The sequence below is a fragment of the Sceloporus undulatus genome, chromosome 3, assembly GCF_019175285.1.
Source record: "Sceloporus undulatus isolate JIND9_A2432 ecotype Alabama chromosome 3, SceUnd_v1.1, whole genome shotgun sequence".
NCBI classification, from domain to species: Eukaryota; Metazoa; Chordata; class Lepidosauria; order Squamata; family Phrynosomatidae; genus Sceloporus; species Sceloporus undulatus.
The window spans coordinates 255,418,437-255,432,252 of record NC_056524.1 but is presented as its reverse complement, the minus strand read 5'-3'; the positions used below and the strand labels follow the sequence as shown (position 1 = coordinate 255,432,252).

Below are 13,816 nucleotides of genomic sequence, written 5' to 3'. Positions count from 1 at the left end.
AACCAAAACTTAGTCCTTCTCCTTCCAATTCTAATAACCTTCTAATTTCATCCAATCTTTTATCCACATAAGACTACATGCCTCTGCATATAGCTGCAAATTTGGAAGAGCCATAGAAGTAACAAATGTCAAAGGATATCTTGGATATTATATATTAAAAAATTGGTAGTGGATTAAATTTGATATTTATATATTAAGTGAAGCAGCAGTAGTGCATGCCCCAACTGTAGATATCTGAGCTGCTGAAAAACAGGATAGATAGGTAAGGTTAAAACTATACTTAATACAAGAATCCCTAGAGCTGACCCTTATGCATGCGCGTAATGCATCCATCTTGAATGATGGTGGAAAGAGAAGATAACTTAGAACAAAGAGTTGTAAAACTCTTAATCTTTAGTAGAGTGGGAGGAGATAGGAAATGACCTCTTCACAGTCATCCTAACCAAATGACCACAGATATAATCAGTGCAGCTATGAGGAATGCACGCCCTTACTCCTAACTCTGTAGGCACAAGCATTCATGCTATACTCCAATAGAATTAACTAACATGACTCAATCAACTAATATGACTCAATTTTGTAGCACTTTTGAGATGGACTGAGTGAAGAACATTGTAGCATAAACTTTCATATAATCTATTAGACTTGAGTTGACTTATTCTACTTCCTCAGATGCATGAACAGAAGTACATCTGAGGAAGCAAACCAAGTCTATGAAAGCTTGTGCTACAATGTCTTTCATGCTATAAGATCCCTTCGCATACTGATATTGCTAACTGACACAGCTATGTCTCTACATTCATGACTCGAGGAAGTTTACATAAGACTTTCTATCTATGTGAGAACAAGCTAGCAAGTGGGAAATCTCTGAAGAAATAGATAAGCGATACTGCCTCTGCTGATTTTCAAAGTGTCCTGTATTGCCTGTTCCATTCCTGCCTGGTGGCAGCTGATGAAAGCACAGGCATTGAGAGACCCATTAAGGTAAGTGAGACCATCTTGGTTTCATTATTCTTGCTGTTATTTGCCTTCAAGTCGTTTCCAACTTATGGCCACTCTAAGTCCAAGACTTGATTATTGTTGTTGTCATGTGTCTTCAAGTCATTTCTAACTTATGGTGTGCTAAGGCCAAGAAACCTCCTATCACAGGAGTTTCTTGGCAGGATTTGTTCAGAAGGGGTTTGCTTTTGCCTTCCTCTGATGCTTAGAGAATGTGACTTGCCCAGCATCACCCAGTGGGTTTCCATAGCTGAGCAGGGATTCAAACTCTGGTCTCCATAGCCATAGTGCAAGAGTCAAACCACTGCAACATGCTGGCTGTATTAATTATTTTACTCAACTAAATTTAATGGTGCAAGGAACAGAAATGGGTTGTTAAAAGGCATTTCTGCTTTGTGGCTTGCTATGAAGATCTTCTGCAAAGAAACAGACCCATCTGGCTCATATAAAAGTTGGGATTTGTCCTACATCTTGGGCAATTTGTCATCTGCTCCTCCAAGAATGGAACATGCTGTGAAATCTGGATGCTTTGTGCCAACATATGTACTTCATCTGCTTTTGGTGGAGGGGCAAATAATATATCAAAAATACGACACTCATCTTCTTGTTTCCTTCTCAATCTCTCTCTCTCTCCTATTAAGAAAAGATGACAGCCTTGATGTGTTGTTTTATTGTTTTATTAATGCTTTGTGTTGTTACATCCTACTGTGGGCAATTTCAGTAGAAAAGAAGGCAATAATTAAGATCAACAAATATTAAACAGTGTAGCAAGCAGTCTAGTCTGGAAGCTGAGAATGATTTTGTTCTGATTTTGTGCAGTCTCCAGTCATCTGTCACTAAATTATATGAGTTTTCTTAACCTTGCTGGAGGTAATGTAAGCAAGATAAGATCCATGTCCTATTTCAGGAGACAGAAGCAGAATGTGTTAGGATGGCCCATAGGATATTTAGGTATTTCCTACATGACATGTATGCATGGACTTAAGTTGTGTTGTACTTACTGTTAAACATGTAGTTACTCCTTGAATTAAGTGGAGGTAGGCTCAAGTGGAGATCATAGTGTATCTTCCCCCACAACCACCTGAGTAATAGGTACTATTCATTCCAATAGAGCTTTTTATAGGGAGGGGTATTTAGAATTCTCAGTGAGAGAGTTCTAGTATGTACTTCACCAGGTTATAAGCCTCATGACTGCATAGGATGCAGTCATGATAGTTAAAGTGGAATTGTAAACACAGAGTTGGAAGAGACCCAACTTCCCAACCCAACTTCTAGTCCAACATCCTGTTTAGGAAGCCACTGTTAAAACATCTTTTGACAGTTGCCTATTCAAACTTCCAGACAAGGAGAGTCTACTACTTTTCAAGATTATCTGTTCTACCATCAAAGTCCTCTTAATGTCAGCAAGCTCTTCCTTACTGGAATCTCCTTTGTTATAATGTGAATCCATTGGTTTGCGCCATACCCTTTGGAGCACTAAAAAACAAACTTGCTCTGTCATTCAAGGAAAGAAAGGCTGCTTCTCTAAGCATGTTTCCTTCCCTCTCTTCAGAACTGCTCTCTGTACCTTTAATAATTAATTTGCACTTGCACACCAAAGACATAGATGCACACTGTGCAGTAACTCTAATATATAATTTGGTTCTAAAGAGGATTTCCTCAATGGCAGATTTTGGAGTAAAATTAAAAGGAAAGATTTAGTTCCTTCCTATGTTTATTTGTTTTGTCCCAGGAAGCAAAGGGAAGTTTTTTATATACATTTCCTTCCTCAGTCACAGTAACGTCTTGTTCAAGCAATATAGTATGGCCCTGTTATGAACAACATCTAATGGGAAAGTAGTAGCCATTCAAATTCCAAGTAGCCATGGCTGGATCAGAACCAAATTATATTTTGTGCAGGTGATTTTCCTACGACTTTAATGAAAAGCTGAGTCAGTAATCTATGGAGTTTATTGATTGGACTGGACAGAGGGGGAAAGTGTTAATTTTTCTTTGCCAAACCCTCTCCATTCCTCCCCCCTCCATTCTTTTCTTTTTAATTCAAAGTTGCTTGTCACACACTCGGGGGGGGGGGGGGGGGGGAGAAGCACATTAGCCTCCTTTAGCTTCCCATGGTTGCTTTTTTAAAATTACTTTCATTTGTTAAATGTCCAGAACCTGTTGCTCCAGTGTAATATCTAATAAGCCAAAGATGAAGGGGGAAGGTGGGAGGAGGAGAAAGAAACTGGGACATTTTTAAAGTGGCTGAAAAACTGGAATGGCAGAAGATTTAACATGGGTGGCCTCTGCTAAATTGGGACAGTTGTAGGCATGCTTCTGGTTCAGAGCACCAGAATTAATGGTAGTTTCTTCATAGCCCAAGAACCACTTTTCAGACTGAGCACCTGCTTGCGGGGCTGAAAGCCAAAAAGCCTAAGGGATGACTTAGGGGGCAGGACTAGGGCATAGCTTTTAATTTAGGACATAGCTTTTAATTTTAAAAATACACACACACACCTATGAAATAGGGGGGAAATTGACTAAAACTGTAAATACTTCTTTAATTTTTAACAAATTTCACCCACATTTCTTTTTAACATGTAAAATGCCCCCCAACTCACATTTGGTTGATTATTAGTAAAATTATACATATATCAAAGTATACCTTAAACGTTCTTATAAATGGATTTTAATTTGATGTTTACGAGAGTCCCTTTTCTCCATTGACTGTAGTGCATTTAAGCACTTGGCTACCAAATTTGGGTGGCAAACTGCAGTGTTGAGTTTTTAATGGAAGAAATTGCAGGAGGCACAAAAAAGACATGGAGGGCATTATGTGTGACCCAGAGGCTGTACTTGTCTACTTTGTCTTAATGTCTGCTGGAGCATCTTGCCCCTTTAATGGGGAAGGTGTGGTAGAAGGAAGACACAGAGACAGAGAGACTGGGAATTAGAGTCCCAGGTAGTCTGGCTATGTGAAACAGATCTTTCATGCAGTGATGATGGAAAGGTTCTGCCCTTCCTACCTCCTGCTTTGTAGCCTGAGATAAACTGCTACCAACTTCTGGGGGAGAGAAAGAGCCCCAAGAGAGAAAATGCCATCTGGGCATTTAATGTATAATAGAACAAGTTCATTGATGGTTCTCCTTTAAATTGCAGATGACAAAAACAGAAAGATGACCAGAACTGATATGACAGATACTTACATGATTTTTTGTTATTAACGTCATAAGCACCTATTGGGTAGCACCTGTACATTCAGTGCTTGAAACAGTTACTTTTTGGACTACAGTTCTCAAAATTGCCAGGTAGCATACTGGCCATTCTGAATATGGGCTTCTTTGAATTGTAGTCCAGAACACTAATTTTTCTAGTCTTTGCAGTTTATCTATGAACTTAACAGGTGATGCACACTCCCTCATTTTCCTTGGGGTTAGATTGATCCTTACAGTCCTGAGCTACCTCTTGTTGCTCATACAGTGGTTGCTTTGCCTCAGAAACAACAGCAACATTCACAGCTTCCACAACATTTCCATCTGTTCTGTCGTGTGAAGAATTACTCTGTTTGGCAGTCCTTTTGTTATTGTAATATTCCAACACTGCTGCATTGCTCTGCAGAAACAGCTAGGAACATTTGGAAACGTTGCCCTCTGAACAGTTTTTTAAAAATTTGGGTTGAGAGTGATTTAACCTTCTCTGAAATGCTGGAGTTTATGAAACCTACACTCACAAACACACAGTTCTTTCTGCTTTGTTATTGGCTGTTCTTATATGACTTTAATTATTTATATTAGAAAATGTATTTGACATAAGGACTGTCAGCTTTTACCAGCCTCAGGTGTTTCATTAATGAGAAAAGGTGAGTGATGTTCACAAGGCATTTATATCGATTGACTTTAAAATTACACAAACTGACAGAGGTGACGCAGGCTGCATGCTAGCAAAGGCAAAATAGTAAAGCAGGGGAAATAATGTGACCCAGTGGATAGTTTATATCAGGGTGGAGAGCCTTTGACCATCCAGATGTTTTGGACCACAGCCTCCAGAATCCCTTACTATATGCCATGTGGGCTAGAGCTTCTGAGAAGTAAACTCCAAAATATCTAGAGAATCAAAGACTCTCCAGCCTTGGTTTGTACATTACCTGAAAATAATATGATAGAGGCTTTGTTGCCTGTGGTATACAGCTTATTCCATTTTATGTTTGTTGGATGACAGATGGTGTTTGTAGCAGTGTGGATAGGAGAACATGACTGGAGACTAGGGGTGCGTCAGAAGATGCAGCAGTGCAAGGCATTTTACTAACCAAGACAGATCCATAGAATCTTAGAGCTGGAAGTGGCCCGGGAGTATCTAGTTCAGCCTTCTCTCATACAGGAATATTCCAGAAAGATGGTGATTCAGCTTCTGTTTAAAGACATCCAAAAGAGAGTCCACCACCCTCTGAATCAGTCTATTCTACCGTTGAACAGTTCTTGCATTCAAACAGTTCTTCCTAATGTTTAGGTGGAATCGCTTTTCTTTTAATTTGAATCCTGTAGTTTGTGTTGAACCTGCCACACCAAGTTAAGATGCAGCATGTCCAAAGCCAATCAAGTTATTTAGACATCTCACAGAGAAAAGCTCACATCTTAGCAGTAAAAATATTAAGTACAATAACTAGCTATTTGCTCCTCTTTTGTGATATGGAATCATTTCATAGACTGTCCCTGTACATTTGTGTATCTTTACAAGCATGAGGACTAGTAAACCAGTTAAAATCTTATCCAAGCACAAGGAATATTCTAATTCCTTGGAGTCATGTTTTGCTGCAGAATTCGCACAGAAAGTAGACCTATATGGTAGGTATTATATGGCATTGTCAGTTAAAGAGTTGTAAGTGACATCCATGAATTCCAGCCAGCATTTACAGGCTGCTGTTGTTTTCAGTTCATTTTGGTTTTTTAATTGTAATTGGGTTGGCTACATTTTTTATAAAGAAGGGCCAATGAAAACTAAACAAACATTCCACCCAAAGTGAAGATGGGGGGGGGGGCAGCTAATTTGGTTATTATGGAATACCCTTAATTGTTCACCAAAAACACTCCGGTGACCAAGCAAATTTGAAAATTCATGTTTAATCATTTTATTACTTACTGTTAAAATGAGGCACATTAGAATACATTGGAAATCTCATTGCGTTCAGACAATATCCCAGATTAAGACATGCAATTTGAAGGTTTGTTTGTTTGTTTTTTAAAATCTGTCTGGATAAGGGTGAGAGAAATTAAATAAATTATGGATTTGATTTACATGCATTCTTTGCTGTATTGTTATGAGGTTTGCTTTAAAGAAAAGAAAGAAATCATGACTTTCGTTAAGATAGCCCAAAAATGGGGAGCTGATCAGAGAAACGAGTTACAGCAAATCCCATTGACCCTGACAAATTGATCTATCTGCCTTGTTTTGTCAGAGTTCGTTAGAAGACTGACAACACAATCCTGTAGCTATCTACTGAAATTTAATTCCCCTTGTATTCAGTGGGGCTTGCTTCTAGGTAATTGAGTAAAGGATTTGAGCCTTAAGGGAGATATACTACTTGCTTAATTTCCCGTATTAGTTGTGCCACTTATTCTATTGAAAGTCTGCTATGAGCCTCCTAAAAATTCAAGCAGTTATTTCAGAGACAAAAAGGTTGGGCATACTGTCACTGGGAATTAACAGTGATTCTGTTCAAGGGAAACACATAGTTTTATATGCACATGTTGGTGGCTCAGAAGGGAATGTTTTGCACAGCAAAACTTGTACAGATATTGTAGGATAAATTCATATATTCAAAATTCACACACACTAAAATATTTTTGAAAACAACACACACAAATACACACCTACAGTTAAGTCCACTCTATTCAGCAAACAATTTCTTCCTCAAGTGTAAAGACTATGTAAAGTACATCTGAAGTATGCAGATGGGAAAGGGTTTTCTATTTGGGCTTGTAATTCTGAGCAAAAGGCCTCATTTTGTAACTTACAAGACTCATTGTGGAACAAAGCTGGCTCTGGGTGCTTGTCTAAGGTATGAAGTACATTTTGGAGAAATAAATTGTGCGTATTTTAGATATGCAAGCACATAAAAAGCATACATTTGGCAAATGCACCGAAGCACCCTTTAGTCGATTTTAAAAAATGTATAACAAAATTTCAACAAAAATATGGACTTCTTTTAAAGTAGAGAAAATATGCCAATTACTTTGCAAGAAGGAATAAACAATGTCTTCCAATCTGATCTTAAATGAGAGCAGGATAGGAATGCAGACGTGGAAGCAGGACAGTACTGGGAGAAACACAAGAAAAGTGAGGCTGATTTTCACCTCCATAGTTTAAGAATGCTTAGTAAAGATAATTCATTTCTTTGCCCAGTCCTTGTGCCTAGCTTCCAGTTACATCTCCACGACAACCTTCATTTAGAAATGCTTCTCTTCCTTTTCTAGAACCTGTTGGTGATATACACGTGCCTTTGCTTTCTTTTGAATGAGGTTTAAGAAGCTAATCTCTAGTCCTATGTGCTTCATCCAAAATACCATCCCTAGACAGCTGTGAAGCTATGTAACTGCCTCTGCTGCTTTAAATGGCAGTGGGGAGGAGAATGAATAGAGGCGACTGCTTCCTCTCCCTTCTGCAATTTTCTTGACAGAGCGAAGCTGCAGAATTGCAGCTGGAAGGGAAGGTAGTCTCTGTTGCTTGATGCTTTTCTGCTTCCTCTGAATGGCCACAGTAGCAGCTCCTCAGGATTTGACAGTTGCAGTCACAAAGGCGGGTTACAGACGGGCAAAAAGGGGTGTGTTCATGACATCATGAAGGTAGAGCCTTCAGACGGCCCTTACCTGAATGCCGCCATGAACACGCCGCCCGCAAGCCCCAAGCGGGAAGAAGCGGCATTAAAAAGGTGCTGCTTTTCCCCGCTTCTTTTCTATATAGTGCGCAGCTGCGCATCTCCGTCTAAGCTGCTGCACCGGTATGCCAGAATTGCTACGCCGCTAATTTAAGTTGCCCATTTAAAAGCTCCGTGTCTGCTGTGTCGCATAATGAGTCGGGGTCCTGGAACATGTGCAGTTTGCAGTCAGGCTTTAATTGCAGCGTCAGCTGCCATGCAGGTGTGGAAGCTGCAGCACAGCTGCAGCGCATTTTAAGACTTGTAACCCTAACCCTAACCCTAGAGCTGCATGTACTTTAAATATTTACATATGTACGAGGGAGGTGATGGGGGATGGCAGGGGGACAGCGGTGGCAGCGGCGACAGCTGTGGCTGTGCATTGCAGATTCAGCAAGAGCGCAGGGACCAAAGGAGAGGAGGCATCCATGATGCTGGTGACATTGGCAACGTGCAAGCGGACAAGGATGCCAACACCAGCTGATCACTAGCTGGCAGGAGACCACCTTTGTTCTTGGTCAGGGCGGGGGAAAAAGTTTAAAGGGGCTTGGGTGCTTTAAATGTGCACATAGGCTTTCTGCCGCCAGTGCTGAGCGCCGCAGCTGCGCAGCTGCACATCCACCAGCCGGCAAAAGAAAAAAAAGGCCCGTTTTTGGCCGCCCGTGAGGAAGCTGCCTCTCTCTTTGCGGCGTCCTCCGAGGCGGCGGTATGGAAACTGCGGGTCAGAAACGGCCCCAGGTGAGGCATCTTCACTGACCCCCATGTGGAAGCCCCATACACCTGAGCCACGCCCCCGGGGCGGGCGGTCTGGAGGCTCCGTATTCAGCAGAATACACCTCCAAGACGTCTTCCCCTGCCCGTCTGTATCCCGCCCATGTGTGTGATTGGAGTGTTAATGCTCTACCTGCCTGATCTAGGATCTGAGTCACTATATCTAAATAAATAAAGTCTCAAGACATCCTATCAATGAAGTTAGACATATACAGACTATAGATCTCTTTTCCCCTGTGGCAAATTAATTCACTGGCATCACCAAATTTGAAATATTTGAAATATTTTGCTTACAATTCAGCCCCACTCTTTATTATGTATCAGTCTGTGTTGGCATGCACTGAAGTGAAATCTGAATTATGAATTGCTCTGGTCCTTCCAGGTGTTTCAAAGCAGTTGCTTTATTCATACCAAGTGTTTTCTGTGTTTCTTTCTCTGCCTCTAACAGGCTCAGCTAACATCAATGACCGCAGCATGCTAGGGAAACGAGACAGTGAAATGGCCATCATTGTGCAGGACACAAACACCATTCCTTCTGTCATGGATGGAGAGGACTACCAAGCTGGAAGATTTGCTCAGTCTCTCCGTCTTCAGTGTTTTAGGTACCATGGATGCCAAATGTAGGGCTGAAACAATATGGAGAAGTACCTTATAAACAATTGTATGAGTTCAGCAGTGCAGATTCATGTGTGAGTTTACTACTAGGAGAACAAGTATAGGATTACAGCCTAGAGGTTGTGTTGTCACTCTGTCAGTTATGAATATACTCAAAATATTTTTTTTACACTGATGGAACTGCTTTCAACCAGAAGAGCCTGGAGGCAGAAATTGCTCCTCTTCTTGCAGCCTTCCACCCACATTCAGCCCCAGAATGTGCCCTAGATGATTAGGGGGCAGGACCAGACCTAATCTTAGAAAGAGTGAAGCATGTGCTTCAGATAACAAGTGGGGTGCATTAGTGGCAATTGCATGCCTAGGATGAAGAAGGCTACAGGTTCAGTTGATCTCTAGCTAAGGCTGGAGCTCAGAACAGTTGCCTTGGTCATACTGCTTGGAGGATTCTGGGAATTATAGTTCAAAAAAACAGATTTTCCAAGTTCTGCAAATGACTTTTGTCAGAAACCCATGAGACCCCCTGTAGTCAGAGTAAGCATTACTGAGCTTCCCAAGCAGTTGTTTGTTGTCTGTTGTGTGCCTTCAAGGTATTTCTGACTTATAGTGATCCTATGGCAACCCTAAGATGACTTTCCTTTCTTAGCAAGATTTGTACAGAGAGGGTTTGCCATTGGCTTCCCCTGAGGCTGAGAGAATGTGACTTGCCCTGGGTTACCCAAGTGGCTTTCCATGGCCTAGTGGGGATTCAAACCCTGGTCTCCAGAGTCCTAGTCCAACATTCAAAACACTACACCATGTCGGCTCATTCCAAGAATTACAGGGTTGCATATATGGGTTTATCCCATTTTACCTTTTGAGGATCCTGTGTGGTAGGTTAAATTGCATGTCAGTTATTTACCCAAGGTAATCCAGCAAGCATTATAATGGAGCAAAAATGCTGGAAACATATCTCTTCAGTTCAAGTCTGATTCTGCCCATAGTTACTATGTATTACCACATTGGCTGTGTACTATGAATGGTGTACTATCAGTCTATGTGGGTTTCTCTGTTGGGAATTGGCAGAGCTATTTCTGACCTTCTAATATTTTTTTATTCTGCAGAAGTGTAAGGAAAATCATGGAATGTATGAAAAATAAAACAAGTGTCTCTTTTGCTGCAATATACAGGTGTTTGGCAACTTTCATTTACCTGTGGCCCAGTACAGACCATCGGTTTGCAGCAACCTGGGGTCAATTCTAGGGTTCCGGAGTGCGCAGCATTCACACGCTCCAGAACCCTACCACATAACGGCAGCACCATGTTTATGCAGCACTGTCCACATGGCGCACATGTCAATGATGTCATGTACACGCCACGTCCAAACAGGGCGGCCCACACATGACGTCACCGCGATGCCTCAGGGCGCTAATGGTGCCTTGGCAACATCGCAGGAAGGAGCTGCATTTTGCAGGTCCTTTTTGGGGAGGATCGTTGCCACGCCTGTGTGGTTGCCATGTTGCCGTGCGGTTGCCGTGGCAATGATCCAGAGAAGAAAGGAGCAGACTCTGGCCACCCCTTTCTTCTAATCTGTACCTGGCCTTTATGTACATGCAACAGACTAGACCAAAAACAGGTTGCTGTTCTCATATCTACATTGACTCTTTTACCAGACAGTAACATTTCAGTGAAATCATTGCTTGTGTTGTGGCCTTCTAGAATTTTCAGGCTAGAAGAAAAGGCAAAGAGGAACATAAGAAACTAACTCATGCCAAAGTCTGACCATTGATCTATCAAGCCCAGTATTGCCAATTCTTACCATCAGTTTCAAGCAGGATTCTTCCCTATCCCCATCTTGAGATCCTTCTTCCATCTAAGTACTAATTTGGCCTGACCTGCTTGGCTTTCTGAAATCAGATGATACTTTAGGATGTATTCAGGATGGTACAGGTAACTCCTTAATACCTTCTGGACATTGCATGGAAGTATGCCACAGGGCTATATTCCTCAACACCTTCAGGATGGCTGCCTCATTCATTAAGTCATACCCTGGGAATCCCTATCTCACCTGCAAACCACAAGATGCCCATTATTGATTGGTTACCAAAATAGTCACATAGGTACAATGTTGGACTAAGATCCATTGGACCAGCATTCCCTAACCTAACAACCTTCAGTGTTGGACTTCAGTCTTATCATCCCTACCAGCATGGGAGTCATGCCAAAATGGAGAGGTGGAGTTTATAGTTCAACACTTCTGGCAAGCACCAGATTTGGGAAGATTGCAGTAGATATATATTTGATTGCGAATGCACCACTGTCCTATGGTAGAATATATTTTGTACATGCAGAAAGCCCCAGGTCAGTCACAAACACCCCCTGTTAACTAGACCAGACAGTAAGTGATAGGAAAGACTGCTCTTAACCTTAAAACTCCAGCTTGTGAGAATAGACAATATGGGCTTCATGGATGAATAGCTGACCTGGCATTGTCCACACTGCATAGTTATAGCATTTAGGTATCAAAGCATGTAATGGCTCCAAGCTGTGGAATTCTGGGATTTGTAGTTTAGTGTAATTTAGTACTTTAAATTCTCTGCTAGAGAGTTCTAGTGCGCTCCAATTTTAGGGGAGTGGACTAGAGGTCTCTAGCAGCAAATTCAAAGTACAAACAAATTACAAACTTAAGGCTTCTGTGGGATAGAACCGTGGCAGTTTAAATGATATTAAACTATGTACTGTAATTGTGCAGTATGGGTACACTCCTGGCAGAAAGCAGCTTCTTGTGGTGCCATCATTTTAATTTATGACTTAACCTCTGTCATTTCCAGCTTGAAAACCTGCATCCAATTTACACTAACTTTGACTACAAGTACACATTATCCTTCCCACTCATTTTTGTTTTTGTTTAAACCCCTGCAATGTACTGTCTTCTCATTTGAAGGCTTCTTTATTTGAAAAGTCTCTCCGAAATTAATGCTGCTACTGCCAGAGTGTGAAATACAATTAGCAAGACTTCTTGAATTGCAACTGCTATCAAGCTGACCAGATGAGTGACAGAGTAGCTGCCACAGAGTAAATTAACCAGGCCTTTCTCTGACACATATCTGCCATTCTAAAATCCACACCTCCTGGACAATCCACCTAGAATATACTAAAATGTGGGATTGGAACAGAGCAACCAAACTCTTGATTATCAACCTCAAACTCTGGTTGTCTTTGGTTAAGGAAACTTCCAAACTTTGTTTCCTAGCGCCTTTTCTCTTATTGCATATGTATGATTCCAATAACAATCATGCAAAGTATCCAGTGCTGTTCAGTTTCCACTTTTTGTTTTCTCCCATTCTCAGAGTTGTCCTTGGCAATTCAGTGGACCTGAATGATATCCAAGATCCTGTTAGTGACAAGTTCTTCAAGGAAGTATGGGTTTCAACAGCTGCACGCAATGCCACGATTTTTGATAAGGTGAAATACTTCACTGCCACATGTTACTCTTTGCTATTGAAAGATATAAAGGAAAGTAGAGATGGCAAAGTTTTGTAGGTGAGAGATTTACTGCAAGGGACTCATATATTTTGTTTCATTCTTAGACTTTAGAGTTTGGTCATCTTCTAGTTTTGCTTGAAAATTTTCACCAATTTATTTCAGCTTTTTTCTCAAAAGTAGACTGAGAGATGAAAAGATGTACCGTATTTTCCGGCGTACAAGACTACTTTCTGACCCTCTAAAATGGGGTCAAAAGTTGGGGGGGGCGTCTTGTACGCCGGTAAGAGCACTTAGCTGGTTGTCCTGCCAGCTTCCAAAGGCCTCCGGAGCCCATTGGAAGCCAACACGGGGGTGCCTCCCTGGCTGCCGGCTTCCAGAGCCCTCCGGAGCCCTTTGGAAGCCAACGCGGGGGTGCCTCCCTGGCTGCCGGCTTCCAGAGCCCTCCGGAGCCCTGGGGTAAATAAAAATAAAAAATGAGAGAGAGAGAGAGAGAGCAAAATAGAGAGAGGGGGGAGATAGAGAGAGAGATACAGAGAGAGAGGGAGAGAGAGAGATAGAGAGAGGGAGATCAAGAGAGAGAGAGATATATAAATGAGAGAGAGAGAAAGAGAGAGAGAGGGAGATGAAAGAAAGAAAAGAGAAGAGGGAGGGAAGATAGGGAGAAAAGAAGGGGAAGGGGGGGGGTGAGAGGAGAGGGAGGAGGGAGATAGGGAGAAGGGAGAGAAGAGAGGAGGAGGGGGAGGGGGAGGTGAGGGAGAAAGGAGAAGGGAGAGAGAGAGAGGTAGGGATAGATAGATAGATAGATAGATAGAGATAGATAGATAGATAGGAGAGAGAAATAGAGAGAGAGAGGGAGAGAGAGAGAGAGAAATAGATAGAGATAGATAGAGATAAGTAGATAGATGGATGGATGGATAGATAGATAGATAGATAGATAGATAGATAGATAGAGATAGATGAGAGAGAGAAATAGAGGGAGGGAGGGAGGGAGAGAGAGAGAGAGAGATAGAGAGAGGGAGGGAGATAGATAGATAGATAGATAGATAGATAGATAGATAGATAGATAGATAGATAGATAGA

General features: G+C 41.6%; 1 protein-coding gene across 3 annotated transcripts in view; it reads left to right on the top strand.

Annotated features, from left to right (window-relative positions):
* PLD1 (phospholipase D1) overlaps nucleotides 1-13,816 on the top strand; it is a 149,895-nt gene that overhangs the window by 126,596 nt on the left and 9,483 nt on the right. For all 3 annotated transcript variants that reach the window (XM_042456831.1, XM_042456829.1, XM_042456830.1), the window contains 2 exons: nucleotides 9,108-9,261; nucleotides 12,601-12,715. In XM_042456831.1, coding sequence (XP_042312765.1) covers nucleotides 9,108-9,261; nucleotides 12,601-12,715 — 269 coding nt within the window. The remainder of the gene's footprint in view (nucleotides 1-9,107; nucleotides 9,262-12,600; nucleotides 12,716-13,816) is intronic.